The sequence below is a fragment of the Pongo abelii genome, chromosome X, assembly GCF_028885655.2.
Source record: "Pongo abelii isolate AG06213 chromosome X, NHGRI_mPonAbe1-v2.0_pri, whole genome shotgun sequence".
Classification (NCBI taxonomy): Eukaryota; Metazoa; Chordata; class Mammalia; order Primates; family Hominidae; genus Pongo; species Pongo abelii.
Window position 1 is genome coordinate 40975016 of NC_072008.2, and position 27328 is coordinate 41002343.

The 27328-nt window shown below is 40.5% G+C and overlaps 1 protein-coding gene across 11 annotated transcripts in view; it reads right to left on the reverse strand.

Annotated features, from left to right (window-relative positions):
* The window catches only part of MED14 (mediator complex subunit 14), an 86510-nt gene extending 62443 nt beyond the window's left edge, over positions 1-24067 (reverse strand). For 4 of the 11 annotated variants that reach the window (XM_063721390.1, XM_063721389.1, XM_063721388.1 and 1 more), the window contains exons 1-7: positions 23736-24067; positions 17334-17360; positions 14772-14877; positions 2578-2751; positions 1823-1952; positions 962-1090; positions 235-342 (exon numbers count right to left, since the gene is read on the reverse strand). In XM_063721390.1, the coding sequence (XP_063577460.1) occupies positions 235-342; positions 962-1090; positions 1823-1952; positions 2578-2751; positions 14772-14877; positions 17334-17360; positions 23736-24052 (991 nt within the window). In that variant the 5' untranslated portion in view covers positions 24053-24067. Of the gene's footprint in view, positions 1-234; positions 343-961; positions 1091-1822; positions 1953-2577; positions 2752-14771; positions 14878-17333; positions 17361-23211 lie in introns of all 11 variants that reach the window. The other 7 variants (XM_063721392.1, XM_063721391.1, XM_063721393.1 and 4 more) reach the window with 4 other exon arrangements.
* Positions 24068-27328: the final 3261 nt, after the last annotated feature.

Here is a 27328-nt window from a genome sequence, read left to right on the forward strand (position 1 = left end):
TTTTTGCTTTTACCTGCAAAGTCAACAGTAAAATTTTAAATTTGGTTTATTATAAACATATCACTATTCTTCACAGTGGCCAGTTCTCCAGCCCTATTTGCATCTCAAAAAGGGTGGGGGAGATGGGGGCAAGGAATGTAGGCTGCTACAGTTCAAGACTAAGGACAAATGAAAAATGTGGGAGAGGTACCACAAAATCCTTACAAATACATGTCTCAAATTTCAGAAGGATACGTAGGCAGTTGTACATATCCTGAAGAGGTTTCTCATCAGCAAAGAGCCTAGACTGCACCAGCTGATGGATGAAGCTGATTTGCATGCTATGAACCAAAGCTCGCCCATCTTCCGTTGGCAGAAGAAAAGAAAGCAGTAAATCAAATAGGTGTACAAGTGTGTCACTATACCAACTAAGGAAGCACATAATAACAATGAATTTTTTTAAAAAGCACTGAAATTATCTACAGAAACTTGACATTGTACTCTGAGAAACACTGAAACTTCCATGGTCAATAGGCAGTTACAATTATAAAACTTGCTTCAAATTACAGGATAAATTGCTGCACACATTTATTATTTTGCAGGAATATATATAGAGACAGCATCTTGCTCTGTTACCCAGGCTAGAGTGCAGTGGCGTGATCATGGCTCATTGCAGCCTCAACCTCCCTGGGCTCAGGTGATCCTCCCACCTCCCAACCCCAGCCTCCCAAGTAGCTGGGACTACAGGAGCACACCACCACGCCTGGCTAATTTTTAAATTTTTTGTACAGACAGGGGGTCTTGCTATATTGTCTAGGCTGGTCTCAAACTCCTGAGCTCAAGCAATCCACCTGCCTCGGCCTCCCAAAGTAGTGGGATTACAAGCATGAGCCATCATCCCCAGCTGGGAATATTTCAATAATATAAAAATATCAAACACTTAAATTAATACTTATGATTTAAATCACTACTTATGATTTACCTCCTGTTTCCTTATCCTCAACTAGAATTTCTAGCTTGAGAAGACGCCATGGAACATCAGGGTCATCTCCCATCACAGTCAAGGTGGCTTCAAATTCTCCTTCAACACGAAACTTCACCCGGCCATTTGCTTTTAGAAGAAAAAGATGAAGAAAAAGAAGTGTACTTTGCTAGAAAATGAGAATCTTCCTCCTGACCTAGAACTTTCAGTCTTACTTATAAAAATTTTTAAATAGATTGAAGGTTCTTTCATAAGGTTCCAACAATTCAATGGTTCCTGAACAAGAAGTAGCCAGCTTCCAGGTCAAGAAATGAAAGGCAACTCTTCTAACATAAATGAACAATATTTTCTTGAGGCTCAACTCTGGGGACTCTTCTCTCTTTCCAGCCCCACTCCCAAGCTGCAAATACCAGCACTGTATTTCTAGGTACTAAAGAGAAATGATACAGCTGACAAGTCATAGAATCAAACACCATAAAACTGTCAGTCAAATCTTCATAATGCTATTTTTCCTTGAATAAAATCCAAAAAGCTGTTGAGGAAAATATTCTAACATGCAAATTCTGTCACCAGGCTGGAATACAGTGGTGCAATCTTGGCTCACTGCAACCTCTGCCTCCCAGGTTCAAGCAATTCTCATGCCTCAGCCACCGGAATAGCTGGGATTACAGGTGCGTGCCACCACACCCGGCTAATTTTTGTATTTTTAGTAGAGATGGGGTTTCACCATGTTGGCCAGGCTGGTCTCAAACTCCTGACCTCAAGTGATCTGCCTGCCTCAGCCTCCCAAAGTGCTGAGATTACAGGCATGAGCCACCGCACCTGGCCATCAACTCTTAAAAATAAATTTCAGATACATACCAACTGTAAGATTTGCTAACTGAGGAGGAAGATCTGTGGTTACAAGCCGATGTCTAAGAATCTGATTCAGCTGATGGAGGGTGGCTTGTTTTTCAATTTTGGTAATTGGGTCTGGAGGAATAATTTTATCCTGCAAAAAAATTTAAGTGATTTTTAAATAATGTACAAAAAGGGATTTTTTTTTTCAATCTTTTCCTGTCTTTATACAGTGTTTCGTACTTTACCTAAGAGAATCCCAACACTCATTTCTGCAGTCTACATACAAAAACAATGGCCATTACTATCATGCATAAGAGCAACAATGATTCTAGTCATTTAGCTAAGATCATAATACAACATGACCTCCTTTATGCTCTATTTATAAACCAACTAAATATCACTCGATAGCTTCCACAAGTTCTTACAAGTATAAAATACAATATGGCACCAAGTCAGTAAACTACCAAAACAATAAAAGTTTAAAACACTTTCAAAAAGCAACTAGCACGCAGCATTTTCACATCTGAAATAGATGTTATGTCTGCCCATCCGCGCACCCCTGGGGGAAAAAAAAAATAAAACCTTCACCCATTCTGATATCTACTCACATCTGGCCCCAACTTATGTCAAAAAAGCACAACTTTAGTTACAGAGAAAAAAAACAAACTATATGTACTGTTTGTTTTAACTATGTTTTTTGCTGGGCTACTTAATAATACAATCCAATCCAGTGCCAAAACCTTTAGTTTTTAGGAACTTGAGGGCAAAGAACTTACCCTAATGCAGGTTGGCAGCCGTGGGTAAGATCCGGTAGTCAGTACATCAATGGCATATGGGATGGCAAAACTAGGCAGGCGTGCATGGACCAGAGCATCTCTAGCTAACGAGGCCAGGCGATCAGCAGTGTCCACAAACAGGATGGCTTGCTGATCTAAAAAGCTTGAAATCATCTTTAAAGTAAAGGGTAAATGTATTAAGCATCCCTGAAAACTATCTCCTTTTCACACTAAATATTGTTAAATCATTCCAAAGTAAACTTCAAGGGGAATTAATATCAGTTTTCCATATTTCAAAGTAGTTCTTCAAACATTCTCCAGTAACTTGAAGAAGAAATATTTAATATACTTGTATTTGATATTAAGAGCAATAATTTTCTGTCACTTTAAGTGAAAGCTTTCTAATTCATTTCTCCATCCTTAACATTACACACACATAATATCAAAGTTAGGAAAAATAAGTAGAGTAAAATGGTTTTTTCCTCTTACAGACTTCCAGAGTTGGTTGGTAATGAAGGAGTTAAAAGCATGGACTCCTAGACCTAGACTGCCTTGTTCTCCATTTTAACTCTGCTACTTACTAGCCCTGTAACCTTGGGCAAGTAACTTAACCTCTCTGTGCCTCAGCATTTTTCAACTGTAAAATGGAGGTGATCATGATTTCCAATCTCATAAAGTTGTTTTCTGTATTAAGAGATAATGCAAAATAGAGAACACAGAAATCCACACATAGCCAACTCATTTTCCAAAAAAGCACCAAGAATATACACTGGGGAAAGGACAGTTTCTTTAATAAATGGTGATGGGAAAACTCGATAATCATATGCAAAAGAATGAAACTAGACCCCCATCTCTCACACTATACAAAAATGAACTGAAAATGAATTAAAGGCTTAAGCGTGAGACCTGAGACTATGAAACTACTAGAAGAAAGCACTGGAAAAATGCTCTAAGACATTGGCCTGGGATGGGTGCAGTGGCTCAGGTCTGTAATCCCAGCACTTTGGGAGGCCAAGGCGGGCAAGTCACGAGGTCAGGAGATTGAGACCATTCTGGCTAACATGATGAAACCCTGTCTCTACTAAAAATACAAAAAATTAGCTGGGCGCGGTGGCACGAGCCTGTAGACCCAGCTACTCGGGAGGCTGAGGCAGGAGAATTGCTTGAACCCGGAAGGCGGAGGTTGCAGTGAGCCAAGATCGTGCCACTGCACTCCAGCCTGGGTGGTAGAGCGAGACTCCGTCTCAAAAAAAAAAAAAAAAAAAAGACAACAAAAGCAAAGCAAAAATAAACAAAAGAGATTATATCAAGCTAAAAAGCTTATGCACAATGAAAGAAATAATCAACAGTGTGAAGAGACCACCCACAGAATGGGAGAAAATGTCTGCAAAATATCCATCTGACAAGAGATTAATATCCAGAATACATAAGGAACTCAACTCAATAGCAAAATAAAACCAAATAACTCCATTTAAAAAATGAGCAAAATACCTGAATAGACATTTCTCAAAAGAAGACATACAAATGGCCAAAAGGTATTATGAAAAAATGCAACATTACTAATCATCAAGGAAATGTAAATAAAAACCACAATGAGATACCATCTCACCCCAGTTAAAATGACTATTATCAAAAAGACAAAAAAATAACAGATGCTTGTGAGGATGTGGAGGAAGCGGAACCCTCACGCTGTTGGTGGGAATGTGAAGTACTACAGCCACTACAGAGAACACTATGGAGGTTCCTCAAAAAAAAACTAAAAATAGGCTGTGTGTGGTGGCTCACATATGTAATCCTAGCATTTGGGGAGACAGAGGCAGGAGGATTGCTTGAGCCCAGGACTTGCAGACCAACCTGGACAACACAGGGAGACCCTGTCTCTACAAAAAATTAAAAAACAAAAAAATTAGCCTGGCATAGTGGTGTATGCCTGTGGTCTCACAGCTACTAGGGAGGATCACTTGAGCCCAGGAGGTTGATGCTGCAAAGAGCCATGACTGTGCCACTGCACTCCAGTCTGGGTGACAGAATGAGACCCTGTCTCAAAAAAAAAAAAAAAAAAAAACCACTAACAACTAAAAATATAATTACCCTATGATCCAGCAATTCCACTGCTGAGTATACATTCAAGAGAAAGGAAATCAGCATACCAAAAAGATATCTGCACTCCCAGGTTTACTGCAGCACTACTCACAATAGCCAAGATACGGAACCAACCCAAGTGTCCATCAACAGATGAATAAAGAAAATACAGTACATATACACAATGGAATACCATTCAGCCATAAAAAAGAATGAAAGCCTGCTGTTTGCAACAGCACGTATGGAAGTGAAGGTCACTATGGTAAGTGAAATAAGCCAGGCACAGAAAGACAAATATTGCACATTCTCTCTCCTATGTGGGAGTTAAAAAAGTGGATATCATGGAAGTAGAGAGTAGAATGCTGGTTAGGAGAAGCTGGGAAGGGGGCAGGAGGTATGAAGAAAAGTTGGTACAAAAATATAGTTAAAAGGAATAAGTTCTAGTATTTGATAGTAGAGAAGGGAAATTATAATTAACAATAATTTATTGTATATTCAAAACAACCAGAAGAGAATAACTGTAACATTCCCAACACAAAGAAAAATGTCTGAGGTAATTAATATCCCAATTATCCTGCTTTGATCACTATGTACATGTATCAAAATATCACATGTACCCCCAAAATATGTACAACTATGATATATCAATTGAAAAAAAAAAAAAAGAGTTAACACATAAAAAACCCTTAGAACAGTGCCTAGAAAGAACATAGAAAACACTCCAAAACACCCATTATGAGATACAGGTCAACTTCATGCGCAATACAGAAATCCTTTCCATCAGTTTTCTACCCAATGCATTTCATAAGGATACCTAAACTAGTAGAGCTCATCACAGAGCTAAAAACTACCTCCCTAAAACCTTTATCTTCTAGTTCGTGGTTTTTTTGTTGTTGTTGTTTCGTTTTGTTTTGTTTTTGAGACAGAGTCTTGCTCTGTCGCCCAGGCTGGAGTGCAGTGGCGTGATCTCTGCTCACTGCGAGCTCCACCTCCCAGGTTCAAGCAATTCTCCTGGCTCAGCCTCCTGAGTAGCTGGGATTACAGGAGTGCACCACCACACCCAGCTAATTTTTGTATTTGTAGTAAAGACAGGGTTTCACCATGCTGGCCAGGCTGGTCTTGAACTCCTGACCTCAGGTGATCCACCCGCCTCAGCCTCCCAAAGTGCTGGGATTACAGGCGTGAGCCACTGCACCTGGCCATCTTCTAGTTCTATTCTAGAACAACACTTAAAGTTTTCTCTCTCATGTCCTTCAAACAGGCTGTCAGTGGACAACTTAAAACATAGTACCCAGAATTAATACCAACATCACACAAACACAGTGTTCTACAATTTCTCAGTGTTTTCAAACATTTTATTTGATTTTTGCAACTCTAGGAAGTACAACCAGATAATTACTATGATCTTAGAGATGAGAAAATTGAGGCTTAGGTTAAGACACTTGCCCAAAGAAAGTCAATAATCAGAAGAGCTGAAACAACAACAAAAATATTTCTTCTAATTCTTAGTTAGACCCAATATACAGCATGGTCCAGTAAAAATGCTACCTTCTATGACTAGTACAATGAATTTCTATCAATGCCACCAACACTAACTTCTTATCAACAGTCATGACATTGCTAATACATTCTCAACTTTTTAACTGGCTTTTACTCAGATTTAGGCCATCTCACATCTCCCTTAACTCAGGTCACTGTAAAAATGCTTATCAGACCAAGGTCAAGCTCAAAGAGTATCAAAGACCTCCCCAGCAGAAAGACATGCATCTACCCTACTGGGATGCCACAGTTTATCCAGCCCCTATGGCTCCACTTAAACATAAACAATTAATGAAACACTCTCTAAACTACTTCACTGAACTCAAAATACACTAGCTTCAGCTACATTCCTTGAACTTAGAAATACAACTAATAAAGATAAAACTTGGCTGGGTGTGGTGGCTCACACCTGTAATCCCCAGCAGTTTGGGAGGCAGAGGCGGGAAGACTGCTTGAAGCCAGGAGTTCGAAACCAGCCTGGGCAACCAAGTAAGACCCCATCTCTATAAAAACTTTTTAAAAATTAGATGGGCACAGTAGTGTGTGCCTGTGGTCTCAGGTACTCAGGGAGGCTGAGGTGGGAGGGCTGCTTGAGCCCAGAAGTTTGAGGTTGCAGTGAGCTGTGATTACACCACTGCACTCCAGCCTGGGTGACAGAGTGAGATTTCATGTCTTAAAATAAATAAATAAAAGATAAAACTTGAGTTTTGAGTAACTGATTAGTGAATCCATTCACATAGTCTTAGTTCACAAAGAACTAATCCATGTTATTTTTAGGTATTCACACACCAGCTGTGAATATGTTTAATAATAATCTCCTTTAGAATTTAACACCAAATAAATGTTTCTCTAAACAAGACAGACAAATGGCCAATAAGCACATGAAAACATGTTCAACATCTCTGGTCATCAGGAAAATACAAATTAAAACTTTAATGAGATGCCACTTCATACCTACTAGGATGGCTAGACTCAAAAAGTCAGGTAACAACAAGTGTTGGCATGGATGTGGAGAAACTAAACTTCCATACATTGCCGGTGGAAATGTAAAATGGTGTGGCCACTTTGTAAAATAGTCTGGCAGTTCCACAAAAAGTTCAACAAAGAGTTACCATATGACCTAGCCATCCCACTCCTAGGTATATACTCAAGAGAAATAAAAGCATACATCCCGACAGTTGGACATGACTATTTACAACAGCATTAGTCATAATAATCCAAAACTGGAAACAACCCAAATGCCTATTAACTGATGAACAGATAAACAAAATGTAGTATATCCATGCAATTCAGCCATAAAAAGGAATGAAGTAGTGACACAAGCTACCACATGAATCAATCTTGAAAATACTACACTAAAAAAAAAAAGCTAAGTTAAAGAAGCCAATCACAACACAACACATTTGATTCCATTTATATGAAATGTTCAGAACAGGCACATCTATTGAAACAAAGTAGATTAGTGGCTGCTTAGGGCTAGAGGAGAGCTGGGGTGGTAACTAAAGGGCACAGGTTTTCTTTCTGAGGTGATTAAAATGTTCTAAAATTGACTGTGATGATGGTTGCACATATCTGTGAATATAACAAAAACCACTGAATTGTATACTTTAAGTGAGTGAATAGTATGGTATGTAAATTATATCTCAATAAAGCTACTGAAGAAAATATCTAGGAGAATGAGAGATATTTTATCTTTTTCTTAGGCAAAACATTATCCAGGTTGTTTTACCATTAGTCAGAGTTCTATAAACTATGGATCTATACACTCATAACACATCTGGCATGGCTAAAGATCATTATCAAGAATCTCTAACAAACTAGTTAAATAATCATTAGGTTGAGAACAGAAGTGCTGAAACATGAACAATCCCTCTAATTCTCATTGATGGACTTTATCCCTGACATAAACACATCTGTATCTACATTCAGAAAACAAAAATGCTGAGAGGGTCAGAGCAAGATGGTGGAATACAAGCCAACACCAGTCACCCCCTCTCCAGGAACACGAAATTTTTACTATCTGCACACAGAAAAGCACTGTTACAAAAACCAAAAATCAGGTGAGCAATCACAGTACTTGGTTTTAACTTCATATCACTGAAAGAGGCACTGAGGAGGGCAGGAGAGGCAGTCTTGAATCGCTGACACCACCCCTCCCCTGCCACCCCAACAGAGGCCCTGCACTTAAGGGAGGGAGAGAACAGTGACTGGGGGACTTTACACTGAACTCAGTGCTGCCCTGTCATAGTGGAGAGCAAAGCTGTGCTGGGCCAGAGGGAGCATTTGGACCAGCCTTGGCTAGAGAATTGCCCATCGCAGCAGCTGGAACTTGAGTTTCTCAGCAAGCCTTGCTAATGTGGGCCAAAGTACTCTGGAGTCCTAGGTAAACATGAAAGGCTGTCTAGGACACAAGCACTGCAATTCCTAGGCAACTCCTAGTGCTAGGCTGGGCTCAGAGCCAGAGGACTAGGTGGCACATGACCTAGGTATACACCCGCTGGGGGGCCTAAGGGAGTGCTTGCACCACCCTTCCACAAACCCCAGGCAGCACAGCTTATGACAACAAAAGAGACTCCTTCCTTCTGCTTGAGGAGAGGAGAGCAAAGAGTAAAAAGGACTTTGTCTTGCATCTTGGATACCAGCTCAGCCACAGTAGGACAGGGCACCGGGCAGAGTAGTGAGGCCCCTATTCCAGGCTCTAGCTCACAGATGACAAAGACACACCCTGGGCCAGTAGAGAACCTGCTGCCTTGAAGGAAAGGACCCAGTCCTGGCAGGATTCATCATCTGCTGAATAAAAGAGCCCTTGGGCCCTGAATAACCAGCGGCAATACCCAGGTAGTACGCCGTGGACCTTGGGCTCTGAAATGTGCTGACTTCAGGTGTGACCAAGCACATTCCGAGCTGTGGTGGCTATGGTGAAAGACTCCTTCTGTTAGAGAAAAGCAGGGGGAAAAGTAAAGGGGACTTTGTTTTGCACCTTAGGTACCAGCTCAGCCAAAGTGGGGTAGAGCACCAAGCAGGCTCTTGGGGTCCCCAAGTCCAGGCCTAGGCTCTTGGACAGCATTTTTGGACCTCCCCAGGGCCAGAGGGAAGCCCACTGCCCTGAAGGATGAGTCCCAGGCCTGGCAGTATTCACCACAAGCTGACTGAAGAACCCTTAGATTTTAAGTGAACATCAGTGGTGGCCTAGCAGAACCCCTCCCATGAGCCGGTGATGGCCAAAGGGGGAGGCTCCTCTGCCTGTGAAAAGGGGAGAGAAAAGCAGGAAGGAATTCATATTGTGGTTTGAGTGTCAGCTTAGCCACAGTAAGAAAAGAATATCAGGCAAATTACTAAGGTTTTTTATTCTAATCCCTGGCCACCAGACAGCATCTCTGGGCTCACCCAAAGCCTGGGGAAACTTGCCATCCCAAAAAACACAAACCTGACTGGCTTTGCCACCTGCTGATCATAGAGCCCTAGGGCCTGGAGCGAAGGTAAGTGGTAGCCAAGTTACCAGTGTAACCAGTGGTTACACTGAGCCTTGGGCAAGACCCAGTGCTGTGCTGACTTCAGCTCTGAGCTGGTACAGTCCTAGTGGTGGTGGCCATATGGGTGCTTACATCACCATACCCCCAGTTCCAGGTGGCTCAGCACAAAGAGCAAGACTTTGTTTGTTTGGAAGAAACTAAGGAAAAATAACAAGAGCCTTTGGTTGGTAATCCAGAGAAACCTTCCAGATCTTATCCAAGACCATCAAGGCAGTACCTCTATGAGTCGGCAAAAACCACAGCATTATTGAGCTTGGGGCCTAAGTACCTTGGAATATCTGGAAAGCCTCCTCAAGAAGGACAGACATAAACAAGCCCAGACTGCAAAGATTACAATAAATACCTAACTCTTCGAGGCCCAGATCTAAAAGCATCAAGATCATCCAGGAAAACAGGACCTCACCAAACGAACAAAAGAAGGTACCAGGAACTAATCCTGGAGAAACAGAGATATGTGACCTTTCAGACAGAAAATTCAAAATAGCTGTTTTGAGGAAACTCAAAGAAATTCAAGAAAACACAGACAATGAATTCAGAATTCTATCAGATAAATTTAACAGAGATTGAAATAATTTTTTTAAAAATCAAGCAGAAATTCTCAAGTTGAAAAATGCAATTGGCATACTAAAGAATGCATCAGAATATCTTAATAACAGAGTTGATCAACCAGAAGAAAGAATTAGCTTGAAGACAGGCTATTTGAAAATACACAGTCAGAAGAGACAAAAGACAAAAGAACAAAAAAGAATGAAGCACACCTACAAGATTTAGAAAACAGCCTCAAAAGGACAAATCTCAGAGTCACTGGCCTTAGAGAGGAGGCAGAAAAAGAGAGATAAGGGTAGTAAGTTTATTGAAAAGGATAACAACAGAAAACTTACCAAACCTAGAGAAAGATACCAACATTAAAGTACAAGAAGATTATAGAACACCAAGCAGATTCAGCCCAAAGACGACTCAAGGCATCTAATAATCAAACTCCCAAAGGTCAAAGATAAAGATGGGATCCTAAAAGCAGCAAGAAAAAAGAAACAAATAACATACAATGGAGCTCTCTAATATGTTTGGTAGGAGACTTTTCAGTGGAAACCTTACAGGCCAGAAGAGAGTGGCATGACATATTTAAAGTGCTGAAGGAAAAAAACTTTTACCCTAGGATAGTATATCCGGTGGAAATATCCTTCAAGCATGAAGGAGAAATAAAGACTTTCTCTGACAAACAAGCTGAGAGATTTCATCAACATCAGACCTGTCCTATAAGAAATGCTAAATGGAGTTCTTTAATCTGAAAGAAAAATATGTTAATAAGCAAGAAGAAATCATCTGAAGGTACAAACTCACTGGTAATAGCATACAGAAAAACACAGAATATTATAACACTGTAATTGTACTATGTAAACTACTCCTATCTTCAGTAGAAAGACTAAATGATAAACCAACAGGAAATCGTAACTACAACAACTTTTGAAGATATAGAACTTTTGAAGACAATAAGAACTAAAGAGAAACAAAAAAGTTAAAAAGGAGGGAGATAAAGTTAAACTGCAGAGTTTTCATTAGTTTTCTTTTTGCGTGTTTGTTTATGCAATCAGTGTCAAGTTGTCATCAATTTAAAATAATGGGTTATAAGACAGTATTTGCAAGCCTCATAGTAACCTCAAATCAAAAACCATACAATGGGCCAGGCGCAGTGGCTCACGCCTGTAATCCCAGCACTTTGGGAAGCCGAGGCAGGTGGATCACCTGAGGTCCAAAGTTCAAGACCAGCCTGGCCAACATGGCGAAACCCCATCTCTACTAAAAATACAAAAATTAGCCGGGCGTGGTAGCATGCAACTGTAATCCCAGCTACTCAGGAGGCTGAGGCAGTAGAATCGCTTGAATCCGGGAGTCAGAGGTTACAGTGGGCCAAGTTTGCGCCACTGCACTCCAGCCTGGGCAACAGAGTAAGACTCCATCTCAGAAAAAAAAAAAAAAAAAAAATACAATGGATACAAAAAATAAAAAACAAGAAATTACATCATGTCACCAGAGAAAATCACCTTCACTAAAAGGAAGACAAGAAGGAAGGAAAAAAGAGAAGACCACAAAACAACTAGAAAACAACAAAATGGCAGGAGTAAATCTCTACTTATCAATAATAACACTGAATGTAATGAACTAAACTCTCTAATAAAAAGGCACAGAGTGGCTGAATAGATTTAAAAAAAACAAGACTCAACGATCCGTTGCCTATAAGAAACATACTTCACCTATAAAGACACACATACATAGACTGAAAATAAAGGGATGGAAAAAGATTTATATGTCAACAGAAAACAAAAAGGAGTAGGAGTAGCTATACTTAGGCAAAATAGATTTCAAGACAAAAACTATGAAAAGAGACAAAGAAGGTCATTAATGATAAAGGAGTCAATTCAGCAAAAGGATATGATTGTAAACATATATGTATCCAACACTGGAACACCCAGATATATAAACCAAATACTAATATTATTAAAGAGCAAGTTGTCAATACAATAATAGCTGGAGACTTCAACACCCCGCTTTCAGCATTGGACGGATCTCCCAGACAGAAACTCAACAGAGAAACATGGAACTTAATCTGCACTATGGAACAAATAAACCTAATAGATATTTATGGAACATTTTATCCAAAGGCTGCAGGACACACATTCTTCTCCTCAGCACATAGATCATTCTCAAGGATAGACTGTATGTTAGGCCACAAAGCAAGTCTTAAAACATTCAGAAAAACTGAAATAATATCAAGCATCTTCTCTGACCACAATGGAATAAAACTAGAAAACAACAACAAGAGGAATTTTGGAAACTATACAAACACACGGAAACAATACACTCCCAAATGAACGGTGAGTCAATGAACAAATTAAGAAGAAAATTTAAAAATGTATTGTAATAAATGATAATGGAAACACAACATACCAAAACCTATGGGATGCAGCACTAAGAGATAAATGTATAGTTATAAGTGCCTACATCAAAAAAGAAGAAAAACTTCAAATAAATAACCTAACGATGCATCTTAAAGATTATAAAAGCAAGAGAAACCTGAAACCAAAATTAGAAGAAATAATAAAGATCAGGGCAGAAATAAATGAATTGGAAATGAAGAAAACAATGCAAAAGATCAATGAAACAAGAAGTTGGTTTTCTGAAAAAATGAACAAAATTGACAAACCTTTACCCAGACTCACAAAGAAAAAAAGGGAGAAGACCCAAATGAATAAAATCAGGGATGAAAAAGGAAACATTACAACTAATACCACAGAAATTCAAAGGATCCTTAGTGGCCACTGTAAGCAACTATATGCCAATAAATTGGAAAATCTAGAGGAAATGGATAAATTCCTAGACACACACAACCTGTGACGACTGAACCATGAAGAAATTCAAAACCCGAATAGACTAATAACAAGAATGAAGCTATAAATTCATTATATTAATTATAATTTGTCTCCCAGCAAATAAAAGCCCAGGACCTTATGGCTTCACTACTGAATTCTACCAAACATGTAAAGACGAACTAATACCAATCCTACTTACACTATTCCAAAAAACAGCAGAAGAGGGAAAACTTCCAAACTCATTCTACTGAATGAGTAATACTGGCCTTAAGCCAGTATTACCCTGATACCAAAACCAGACAAAGACACATCAAAAAAAGAAAATTACAGGCCAATATATCTGATGAATATTAATACAAAAATCCTCTCAACAAAATACTAGCAAACCAAATTGAACAAAACATTAAAAAGATCGTTCATCATGACCAAGTGGGATTTATCCCTGGGATGCAAGGATGGTTCAAAATATACAAATCAATCAATGTGATACATCATATCCATAGAATGAAAAACAAAAACCACGTGATCATTTCAACTGATGCTGAAAACACATGTAATAGCATTCAACATCCCTTCATGATAAAAACCCTCAAAAAACTGGGTACAGAAGGAACATACCTCAACATAGTAAAAGCCATATTTGACAGACCCACAGCTAATTATCATGCTGAATGGAGAAAAACTGAAAGCCCTTCCTCTCAGATCTGGAACACGACAAGGATGCCCATTTTCACCACTATTATTCAACATTGTACTGGAAGTCCTAGCTAGAGCAATCAGACGAAAGAAAGAAAGGGCATCCAAATTGGAAAGGAAGAAGTCAAATTTTCCTTGTTTGCAGATGATATGATCTTATATTTGGAGAAACCTAAAGACCCCACCAAAAAACTATTAGAACTGATAAATTCAGTAAAGTTGCAGAATACAAAATCAACATACAAAATATCAGTAGTATTTCTATATGCCAATAGTCAACAATCTGAAAAAAAATCAAGTTTTTACTCCTTAATGCTTCTTGAACATAGCATAAAACTTTATTTTTGGTAGATTTTAGCATCTTTGGTACACTGCACTGCATGTCACTGCATTCCAAAGAGTGATTCAACAGTCAAAAGACCATGAGGTTCTTGAAGGCAGGGACTATTCCTTATTGAAGATTCCATCCTCTGTGCCCTATACCCTGTGCTTATTAGAGGTTTAGAGAATTAGTAGATAAACAAACAGAAAAATGCTGTTATCAGTCTCTGTGACCTTGAAGAAGCCATGTAACTTCTAGGAACCTTATCATTTTGTCATCTGTAAAACTGGAGAAAAAAAAAAAAAACAACTGCCATTCTCACAGGATGTCAAGAATTCATAAGCAAAATTTAAGGGAGAACCTTGCAAATTCTAAGGAATAGCACGAATATAAACTAACAATTTTCCCCCTTTAGTTCCAGTCTCATATTTAAAGTCTCCTCACATAATGATGTCTCCAGCTATCTCTTCTTTCTGATCAGGTGTCCACAAACAAATACTAAGTTTCTGCAGAAATATACATTATCATTCAGAAATACGATTATTCACATGTCACTCAAATCAGCAGGGATAAGTTAAAGCTAAAATGTAAAACTATGTCTATCATAACATTCGAAGTTATTTTATACAAAGTAAAATAAAAAGTTTAACTCACCGCACATTTTTCCACTTTGCCAGCATTATTAGCCCATTTCACTAAAGCTAATAATCGAACGAAGAGTTGGCGTGTCCGGCTAGCAAACTGCACTATTTCTATTTTCCTATAAAATAAAACAACTCTTAATGAACCAACATATTAGAAAAAGTATTTCACAATTTATTTCGGCTAAGCAAAAAATAAATAAATAAATAAATCAGCCTTTGCTTACAACCACTACAAAATGAGCCACCTAAAATATTTATCTAAATATGAACTATTGTTACATTTTGTATATTATCTGCATATGCTTTTTCACCTCAGAGCAATAAACCCAACAGAATGTTGTAGCAATAAGTCACATTTTAAAATTAATTTTATATTGTAATAAAAGTTGTTTACAAAAATATACTAAATTCAGTATATGGCGGTAGAAGTAAACTGGTTCACAGAAGGGATTAAATGAGGAGTTATGAATTATAAGTTCATAACTGAAATTAAGAGTAATTTAATTACTAAGTAATTAGTAACCCTTTTGGTAAGTGAAAGGAATTGAAACTGATCTTTAGCAAAGCCTGAAACTGTATTCATTCTACAAAAGGGCACCAGTTCCCATCCTGCACCAGCATGAAAGACTGAATAATTAAAGAACTATGTAACTCTTTACCAAACTAATTTCAATGACAAACTTGGATACATTAAAAAAATCCAAGCAAAGCTAAAGAAATTATGTTGAGTACTAAAAATAAAAGGTCTGTCCATATCTAGTTTTATCCTATACTCACTATTATTCCTTTTCCCCCAATACTCATCAGTACTTTTATCTCATCCTAAAATCCCAAAAGCTTTACTAATGTCAATCAACGTGTTAGCTAGATCTCTCAACTTCATAGCGGCTATAAAACTGATAATCATATCTTTTATGGTTTACTTTAAGACACTGAAAAAAATATTCAACAAGCCAGGACCGATGACCAGACCCAGCAGGACACCAACCTCCCTCCAAGTAGACTCTGACCTATTAATCTTAGTACAGCTGTTCAATGACCTACAGATCCAATCCACATCTCTACATCTTGCCAATACCACCACCATGATGCAATGCACCAAAGTAAAAGTTCTTGCTGAAGTACAATCCTGACTGAAGGCTAAAGGCTAGCTCCTACTGAGAGCACACATAGCCCACAAGCACCCTAAAAGGCTCTCTTAAAGATCGGCCAGCAATATGATTAGTGGTACTATAAAGAGAAGAATCAAGGGCATAATTATGACTCTTTGCCAGTGTCTATGAAGGATCATAAGACAAGACTGAGACACAGCAGAAATGTTAAACACACATTAAGATCCAGCAGATCTCAGGGCTGGGAACCTCAGTACCTTCACTCTAACTCAGCAATGGCTTATAGAGGATGCAAGGTCTCTGCTCCTCTCACAGAGCAAACACACTTGTCTAACATTAATTCGGTTTCCCAAATGCAGTCCTCTACTACAATGGAGATGTCCCCCTTTGTAAACTATAGTAACATGGTTTTCTGACACCATGTTGTCTCAAGTGCCAGGGAACATGAGTCAGTTTTCCAAAGGCCCAGTTTCCCTTCATACCCCAGAGCAGACAGAACAAATCCTTGACTTAACGTTTTCCTCCTTTAATACTGACCAGCCAAACCATAACACAGGTTGCCTTAATTGTCTCTTTCACGTCTACCTTTTTGATCTCTAATTCCATCAAAAAGTTAAGTTGGGGTTGGCAATGGAGTGTTGCCATTAAGAAATGCTAAAAAGTTGCCAAGTGATTTGGTATAAAAAAAAAAAATCAACCAAGGAGCATAAGTAGTGCCAAAGATATGGTCAAGTACCATATACTGTAGTTACAATTTAAATCTCCATCAAATGATTTATTTGAAACTTTAATTTAGCTTGTTCCTTTGGCCTCTGGAAACATTTTAGCCTTAAATCTTAAGCTCCAAGCTCCAACTGAACCAAAATGTTAACTATGTAACAGTAGGAGCAGTAGGCAAATGTCAGTTCTCTAAAGATACTTAATAGCATCATTGTTGCAAGTGATAAATTAGCAGCCAACTTTCTTTTTTTTTTTTTTGAGACAAAGTTTTGCTCTGTCGCCCAGGCTAGAGTGCAGTGGCGTGACCTCGGCTCACTGCAACTTCTGCCTCCTGGGTTCAAACAATTATTCTGCCTCAGTCTCCTGAGTAGCTGGGACTACAGGCGTCCGCCACCATGCCTGTGGCAGTCAACTTTCTAAAGCCAGTCTGCTGCTCCTCAGCATCTTCCTTTACAGACTATACCTTCTTTATCTTAATGTCACCCTTAGGGACTTGACCAGGTCAGTCACTCAATAAAGGTTTGTAGAATAGAAGATTTAGAACTGGTCTCACAACAAGTATTGTTAAGGGTGAGGAAATTACATTTCCCAGGACTCCCTAAATACATGGTGTGAAAAATCATTCTAGATTCTTTGGGCCTAGGTTTCCAATCCACAGCCCTACACCACCCATACCCACACACCAACACTCATAGATTGATCAATAAAGAGACTTTAAGGGTTTTTTTTTCCATACTCACCTTTCCACATCAGATTTCCTTGGCAGTCTAAGAAGAAAAAAAAACTGATTAAATACATGCATACCTTCATTCTAATGTGATAACAGTCTTTACTTTGACTCTATTAAATACGTTAATGTTTCAGAAAAACTGGGTAAACAGCTACTACAGGCTCATGTGGCTACCTACTCTTTTTTAGATTTATGAGTTTCCAGCAGTATGGTTGTAAGGCAAAAATGAACAAAAGAACATTTTTCTCCATTCAAAATACTTCAAAATGTATTGCATGAACCTCAAACATTTAAAAAGCCCAAGTTCCACATTAGCACACTATATCATAGGGTGTCAGAGAAAAGATTATTTTAAGACCAAAATGGTCACAGATGCAGAAGAACTTACTACTTGGTTGCCAGCCTCCCTGTATCCAATGGATACCTGTTTCCAAGCAATAATCCCTCCACGTTGTGTTATGGTGGACAAAACTGGAAGCTAAGCATACAAAAGGACCAGTGTATGTCAAGGGTTTTACAGTAATTATGTTGCATGGTGGTTAGATGAAAAAATTGTATTGCTTTTAAACACCTCCAATAGGATTTTTAAGTTTCTTTTTGCTAGTCCTCCAATACTGATAGCCAGCAACCAATGTCAACTTCTTCCCAGATAAGTTATACCATTTAACACTCACATCCACTGATGCCTAGAAAGATCCTTAATGCCTCTTGAATTGCCACATTCTGTTAACCTCTATCCCACAGTCCAAGATTCAATGGCCTAAACAACTCTCATGCCTCTCCCACAGCTAATCAGTTCTTGAAGTATACACACCCAGCCATTTAGATTGTCTCCCACCCACGTGCCACAGGAACAGAAAAACTAAAACTACTTCCAGAGGTTCAAAGTACAAGGAGGAGAAAATATTAAAATGATCTCTGGCTTATAGTTACCTCCTATTCTTAGGGTAGACAGTGAGATGGAAGTTAAAGTTATGGTCAGAATGATAAAGGGAACTAGGTGGGGGCTGGAAGGGCCAGTAGACCAGAGGGATGAAGCAGAAATTAAGGCCCTGTTAGAAGACTGCAAATAAAGGCAGCTACTGACAAGTTCCTCTATAAGCCAAACCTCTTGAGAACACTCCTTGAGAAGCCACAGCCCTTGTCTTCACCTCAAGGGAGGGGGAGAATGAGAACCATGGGTATCTATAAGGGGAGAAGGGGAGTAGAGTTTCTGGGGGTAGAAAGAACAGGAATCACTGTTCCCACTCCTCCTATCTGCCTCAGAGACCCTAAAAGGACCATCTCATGTCAGAGGTAGTATCAGTTCAGGGACAAAAGACAGGCTTTGCTGCCTGCCTCCCCTTTCCCCTATTCCTCCTAATCTATTTGAAATTCTTTTATGGATAAGAAAGCTACCATTTAGAGTAAAAGTTCTAAAATGCAAATGTTGGGAAGTAAGGCATAGAAACTTATTTACACCAAAGCACAATAAGACAAGACTACGTGACTGAGATCCTGACATTTTCTGAATTAAAAGAAGTTTAAAAAAAAAGGGGGCCGGGGGGGGCCAGGTGCAATGGCTCACACCTGTAATCCCAGCACTTTGGGAGGCTTGGTGAGGTGGGGGCGGGGTGCAGATCGCTTGAGTCCGGGAGTTTGGAACCAGCCTGGGCACACATGGCAACCCCATTTCTACAAATAATACATATTAGCCAAGTGTGGTGGCAAGTGTGGGAGAATCACCTGAGCCTTGGAAGTCAAGGCTGCAGTGAGCCATGATTGTGCCACTGCACTCCAGCCTGGGTGACAGAGCAAGACCCTGTCTCAAAAAAAAATAAAGAGTAGAACCTAGGTCTCTAAAAAGTCAAGGCAGAGAGTAAACTCTAGGATGAGAGCATGTATGTTCAGGGGGAAGGGAGGTGGACAAGCAGAAGGAAAAAACCCAGAAATCTGAGACCAAAACAAAACCATCTAAGTTGCCAAGGCTGTCCTTTTTACCTTCAATAGTTCACACACAAGCATCACATATTACTGAAGTAAGTTAACTGTTTCCCTAAAGACTCATAAAGTATACCTAGAACATTGGCTCTACATTACCATATTAATCCTGATAGTTTTTAGGGAAAATATGCTATTTAGAAACTTCCATGGTAAGTTCCCAAACTAATTTTATTAATAATTACCACAATCAAAAGTGAAAAAAGTTGTTTAGTATACCTGTGTATCAAGAGCAAAAATAAATTTTCCTATTAAATTTCCCATGGTTTACAATTCTTTTTGAACAATATTTTTATTGATGCATTAAAGATGTACAGTTTCACAGTACATATTTCATACATTTATATAATTTGTAAAGATCAAATCAGTGTACTTGTGATATCCATCATCTTAAATATTTGTTTTTTCTTTATGCTGGAAATATTTGAATTATTCTCATCTAGCTATTTTGAAATGTACAATAGATTCTTGCAAACTAGTCACCCTACTGAGTTATCAAACACTAGTTATTATTTCTTCTATCCAACCATATATTGATTTATGACAATTCTAAAAATTCATTCATTCATGTATTAAATCAATAAATAGTTAAGCCCTGTGTGCCAGGCATTGTTCTAGGCCCCAGGGAAAGTCACACACAAATCAAAATCTCCATCCTCATGGGGTGGGAATGGACAACAAACTAATAATGTCAAGTGGCAATAAGTGCTGTAAAGAAAAATAAAGCAGCAAGTAAGAAGGACAGAGTGAAGGGGCAGAGTACTATTTTATAGGCGGTCAGAGAAAATCTTTCTGATAAATTGTATGTAAACAAGGACCTAAAGGACTAATGAGAAAGCAATTCACACAGATTCCTAGGGAAAAAGCAAAGGCTCTAAGATGGCAGTGTGCTAGGCACTAACAAGAAACATCAAGAAGGTTTGGAGGCTGGGCACAGCGGCTCACGCCTGTAATCCCAGCATTTTGGAAGGCCAAGGCAGGTAGATCACCTGAAGTTGGGAGTTTGAGACCAGCCTGGTCAGCATGGTGAAATCCCATCTCTACTAAAAATACAAAAATTAACCAGGTGTGGTGGTGCATGTCTGTAATCGCAGCTACTCGGGAGGCTGAGGCACAAGAATCATTTGAACCCGAGAGGCGGAGGCTGCAGCCAGCCGAGATCACACCACTGCATTCCAGCCTGGGCAACACAGTGAGACTCTGTCTCAAAAAAAAAAAACAAGGTTTGGGAGGCAGAGGTGGGAGGACTGCTTAAGCCCAGGAGTTCAAGATCAGCCTGGGCAACACAGTGAGACTCTTGTCTCTACCAAAAATAAAAAAATTAGCTGGGCGTGGTGGCGCATGCCTGTAGTTCCAGCTATTTGGGAGGCTGAGGCAGGAGGAGCAGTTGAGCCCATGTCGAGAGGCTGCAGTGAGCATGACCGTACCACACTGCACTCCAGCCTGGGCAACAGAGTGAGACCCTGTCACAAAAATAAAAAAGAAACATCAGGAAGGGTAATGTGGTCGGAACAGGATAAGCAAAGAGGAGAGTTTCAGGACATGCAGTTAAAGAGGTAAGGAACAAACCAAAAGTGGTTAAGAGGTTGGAGAAAAAAAAAAAAGGTAAGGAACAGAGAAGGCACATCATGTAAGGCCTTAAAGGTAAGATGACCACATGTTCTGGTTTTCTGGTTTGCCCAAGACAGTCCTGGTTTACGCCTCTTGTTCTGACATTATTATCATCAGCCCCATTATGCTCAAAAGTGTCCCGGTTTGGACTATAAATTTTATGGTCACTATACAGATGATTATCAATACTTTTTTTTTTTTTTTTTTTTGAGATAGGATCTCACTGTCACCCAGTCTGGAGTGCAGTGGTGCGAACATGCTCACTGTAGCCTCAACCTCCTGGGCTCAAGCGAACCTCCTGGGCCCAAGCAATCCTCCCACCTCCACCTCCCAAGTAGCTGGAACTACAGGCTTGGGCCACCACACCCAGCTAATTTTCTATTTTTGGTAGAGACAGAGTCTCGAACTCCTGGGCTCAAGTGACCCCCTCCCCTGCCTCAGCCTCCCAAAGTGCTGGGATTACAGGTATGAGCCACCAAACCTGGCAATTATCAAAACTTTTTAATCTCAGTGAGATGGGGAACCATCGAAGGGTTCTAAGCAGAGAAATTTTAAAAGAATCATCCTGGCTATTTTGTGGAGAAGAAACTATAGAAGGGGCAAGGGAACTACAGAGATACTAGTGAACTGACTATTGCAGTACACAGGTAAAGGATTAGGTGGCTTGGACCAACACTTGGTGGAAGTGTTGAGAAATGGTCAGACTCTGAAGTCAAAGATAATAGGACTTGCTGATGTATGTAGGATGTGAAGAGAGAGGAGCCAGGAGTTATTCCAAAATGTTTGGCCTGAGCAACAACAGGAAGAATGGAGATACTATTTAGTGAGATAGCAAGGAAGGTTTTGCAGGAGGGAGGACAGTGGAATCAGGAGTTTGGTGCTGGAGTTGCTATGTTGAAATGCCCATCAAGATACTGAAAGGTAGGCATCTGGATATAGAGTCTGGAGTTCATCAGAGAGGTCTGTGCTGGAGATACAAATATGGGAACCATCATATAAAGGGTGTGGGACTATAACTACATACTTATTCTACGGCAATAAAACAGATGTTCCTCTCTTCATAAACCAAGTCCTAAAATAGTAAAAAGACAACCACAATTCAAGGAATTTCTACAAATCCCCTATGGAAAAGCAAATTACACCACCGATAGCAGCAGTTTTCAACATTTTTTTTCCATAGCTCTATATAGGACAAGTGACCTTCACATACATGAAACATTCTCTTGGATATTCTTGGATTTTTATGAAATCCAACAATAAATGGTGCACAGAGGTATATCATTACAATAGTCTCTAATCCTGACAGCTATTAAAATTTCTCATTAGCCATGGGTAGGCTTCTTTAACTCCACTTTTTTCTGTCCCATTCAAAAAAGTACAGTACATCAAAACTGAGAATGACGTTTTACAGGAGTTAAGTGGAGCCTATTCTTTCAGTCATCTGCAAACAAGTATCTGTTATCAGTCTCTAAAAACAAATTACTGTGACGCTTTACAGCCTAATATCTGCATACTAATGTATCTCAATTGATAACCCTGATCCGAAGTCTTGCAACAGATAAAAAATAAAATTCTGATTAACTTTTTCTGAACCTGGGTTATAAGATGTACAACAGAGTCCCAAAATGTTACGGTGCCTTTTCTTCACACACTGAAATTCATTAGTATATTCTGATCCTATTCTGAAGGGATTAACAACTTAATCATGCCCCAAGGCATTTCATGGGTAACTAGGTGATTTATAAACCCCCTTCATACTCCAAGAAATAACAGACTACTTACAAAAAAATTTTACTCGCACTAACTTCATTAAGACCATAAACACTCAAAAGTTCCAGAAAAAAAGTACTTTGAATTCAAATTTGTATTTTATACACAACGTATGTAGCTCCTGCATTAACTTAGAAGCAATAACAGCTTACATTTAAAACGTATCGTCAAGAGGCTGTAATACAAATTTCTCATCTATGCAGTTTTTTCTAAAAGCTCGAATATTATGTATTCCAGCCAAGAAATCAAGAGAGTTCTGTTGGGAACTCGGACAAAAATTTCATACAATTTTCAGTGGAAGTGTAACAACACGCAAAATTAACAAGTCTCTGTTGCATCGTTGCCAGGAAGACCCCAGATACAAAGCTTCTTCTCCACCTCCGCTGAACCCCAGGAGTTCAAAAATTCTAGACTAAGCAGTCCAGCGGAGAACACAGCAGCCTCTCGGGGAGAGGGAGGTGCAAACGTCTCAGCCGGTTGGGCGGGAAGGGGGGCTGGGGAACAGGCAGGGGTTTCGGGGCACTTACAGGTCCGTCAACACCATAAGCTCCGAGTAGGCCCGGTGCAGCAGAAATTCAATGAGGGTGCTCAGCCGGTAGCCCGGGCTAGCCGCAGCTGCAGCGGCCGCCGCCACGGCGGCTCCCGGGGGAGGAGGGGCTGGGGCTGACGGGGGTCCGCCGCTGCCCCCGCCGCCGCCTCCGGGCGGGACCAGCTGGTGGTTCTCCAGCTGCACTGGGGCCATGGCGGCGCAGGACCGGGATTGGCGCAACGGCACACGATGCGGTCCTCGAGCCTCCCGGGCGCTCGGTCACCGCGCCGAAACGGGAGCGGGCAGAGTCGCCACCGCCTACCGCCGGGCCGCCTCAGAACAGGAAGCCGTGCGCCGACCGCGGAAGCCCGCCCCCATGTAGCGAGAAGTCCGCCGACCCCAGGGACGGGAGCGAGGGGCGGGGGAAGGCGGGGATGGGGGGGAAGCAGGGCGGCCCCGCAGAAGGGAAGCTGCGCCTCCGCAAACGCTCAGAAGCAGCTTCGCCAGACAGCCGCAACGTACATGTTGACTGCCCAAGGCGGAAGTCGATCGGCAGAGCGGAAGGGGGACCTGCAGAGGACCTTCCGACAGGTCTGTGTCTGTTCTCTCAGCTGTCTAGCGCGGCAGCGCTGGGGGGCGCGTGGGAGTGAGGCGGTACCTGTGAGCGCGCGGGAGAGCGGAAAAGGGAGCCGCGCGCCGCCGGAAACCAGGGTGAGGGCTGAGCCGGAGTCGTCAGCGGGAACGTCAGCAGTTGCCCCGCCCTTACCCTCGCCGCTCTCCCTCTCGCCTCCGCCCCCTGGCGTTGTAAAGGCGACAGTTTGCCCAGAGAACTCCACCATCGCTTCCTAAGTGGGGCACAAACACAGCCAGGGGAGGCCTCCTCTAAATGTTCGTGAATTCTGGTTCTGGAATCGCGAAGGACTGGTAGCGGCCGCGCGCTTGTGATTCTCAGGCCTTTGCTCCTCCCATACACGTCCACGGCGCGTTACGTGGGAGAACGTTTTCGCCCCCTTTTTTTTTCCAAACTGTGGGAAAAGGTGCTAGAAAATATGATTGCGGGTAGGGACAGGGCCGCTGGCAGAATAACTCAACTTTAATAGAGTCGGGTGTATGCTGAGGTCGTCACCATCCCCCAAATCCTGTCAGTTCCACACAAAAACGGCCCTTAAATCCCCTGCCACGGGCTCTCATATGGTTTTTGTCCTTGCTCTTGCAGTCACCGCTCTGTTCTGAAGGGCTTTTCAGTTCATCCATGCCTACCGACACTCCCGTCCCCCCATCAAAGTCCACGTTTAATTTTTTGCACCTGCTTTAAAACAGCGATTCTCAACCTTGCCTGCACTTTGGAATTATCTGAGGAGCTGGTTTTTAAAAAAATACTTAGGTCTATGGGTTCCACCCCTGTAGATTCAGATTTAATTGGTCTGGCGTGAGGTCTGGGCTTGGGGAATTTTTGAACTTTCCCAAGGTGATTCTAACATGCCCTAACGTAGAGATTCACTATTAGAAGCATTCGTTGCTGCGACCCCTTTCAAACATCTTTTTGCAGTTTCATCTCCTCTTAGGTGTAAGAGATGTTCATGATGTTCCCTAAGGTTAGAATATGCTTACTGTCATCACTTGGGTAATTCTTCATCATTGTTGAAAGCGGCTCATCTGCTTCTGAAAGTGTAACCTCACCTGTTCCCTCTCTTGGTGGTCCTAAAGCACATTGAAACAGAATATCATTGTGCTAGTTATTAAAATGCATTGGGATTATTTACACCCCTTACAGATACAGTTGGTGGAAGGCAGCTACCTCATTTTTAAATATTATTTTTATTTTTAATTGATGATATATACTTATGGCATACAATGTGATGTTTTGAAACATGTAACCATTGTGGAATGAGCAGATCAGGCTATTAACATATCTATCAAATGATATACATACTTACTTCTTTTGGTGAGAACATTTCAAATCCACTTTTAGCAATTTTGGAAGATACAAAAGGTTATTGCTAATTGTAGTCACATTGCTGTGCAATAGATCACCAGAACTTATTCCTCCTGTCTAACTGAAACTTTGTACCCTTTGACTAATATTTCCCCTTTCCCCACCCACTGTCCTACCCAGCCTCTGGTGGTAACCACCATTCTACTCTTTACTTGTTTTGTTTTGTTTTGTTTTTTGAGACAGAGTCTCGCTCTGTCGCCCAGGCTGGGATGCAGTGGCGCGATCTTGGCTGACTGCAACCTCGCCTCCTGGGTTCAAGCGATTCTCCTGCCTCAGCCTCCTGAGTAGCTGGGATTACAGGCACATGCCACCACGCCCAGCTAATTTTTTTTTTATTTTTTTATTTTTAGTAGAGATGGGGTTTCGCCATGTTAGCCAGGCTGGTCTCAAACTCCTGACCTCAGGTGATCCACCCGCCTTGGCCTCCCAAAGTGCTGGGATTACAGGCGTGAGCCACCACTCCCGGCCTGAATTTCATTCTTTTTTAAGGCTGAATAGTATTCTGTTGTGTATTTATACCACATTTTTTAATTCATTCATTGGTTGATGGACACTTTGATTCCGCATCTTAACTATTATGAATAATGGTGCAATGAACATGGGAGTGCAGATATCTCTTCAACATACTGATTTCAGTTCCTTTGGATATATAACCAGAAGTAAGATTGCTGCATCCTGTAGTAATTCTATTTTTAGTTTCTTAAGGAACCTCCATACTGTTTTCCAAAATGGGTGTACTACAAATTTACATTCACATCAATAGTGTACAAGGGTTCCCTTTTCTCCACACCTTCACCAACACTTGTTATCTTTCGTCTTTTTGATTATAGACATTCTAACAAAATTTGTTTGCTCCCTACACAAATTAATTGTGTGGTTTTAATTTGCATAGAGAGGCAGGCAAAGGCTACTCTGCTAATGGCTTTAGAGGCCACAGTAAGAAGTTTGGGTTTTATTCTAAATGCAAAGCCATTACAATGTTCTCATTTTTTTCTAGGTTGGTCAGACCATGCCCATGGTTCCTCCTCTCGACTTCACTATGAATGCTGCATCTGTTGAATGAATGCAGTTTCTGCTGTTGCTTTCCATTTTGGATAGAAGTGATTGCAAATCTTATCAAAATAATGAAAAAAATTACTTTTCAATTCCTTTTCAACCCTTTTGAGTCTGAGGGGCAGCTGCACATTAAATGAAACCATATGTATCATAATTTCATTTTTCCATCAAAAGAGCTTTAAAGGAAATTCCCCTTTTTCTCCATGTTTTGCAATCTTTTTTGTTCCTTTTGTTAAAATCAGATTAATCTCATGAAACATCTGAAGTATTTAAGTCAATTTAAGAGCTGAGAAAATATCATGCTGCTAGTTCTGAAACGATCTGAAGTGTGAATCAGGTGATCACCAAATAGAGGAACAACTGAAAAATGTTAATGAAAGAAGTACATACCTATACTATAGTGTCAAATATTGTACTGTAAGCTTTAAAATGATAAATTGGAAACTTTCCAAAAGTAGTTTGAATATGGGTCATTTCTTTAGTAACTCAGCCAAACATGCTAACATTTTCTTTCTTTCCCCATTAATTTATTCTACTAGCCCTTCCTATGTTTGCCAAGTGGCTATATTACTGAAACCAGTCCAATTGTCCCATAGAACCGATGTTTACAGTCTTCTAAAATAAACATAGATATTGACCCTTCCAGTTTTAAAGCTTGAAACTTACATTTGTCTTAACTGAGTTCCTTCCTCAGGAAAATAACCCTCATGCCTCCCAGATAGTTTCAAGAAACTGAAACCAGGTCACCATATCTAGACAATGAGAAGCCAGGTCCCTCATCCTTCATGATTTCCTTACCTCTCCCTAATTGCTGTTTACCCACATGTAGTTACATTCCTTTCCCACTATATAAACCCCCAATTTTAGTCAGTCAGAGAGATGGAATGACTACTTCCCTGGCAATAGTCGTTGTCTTAGTGATTGGCTTTCTGTGCAGGGAGCAATGGGACCTAGACCAAACCCCTGGCATTTTGGTAACACTATCTGGTTGGGAGGTAGGATATCACTGCACTCAGGAGCTCTCATTTACTTTACCTCTCTGGTCTCCAATAATTCAAGCACT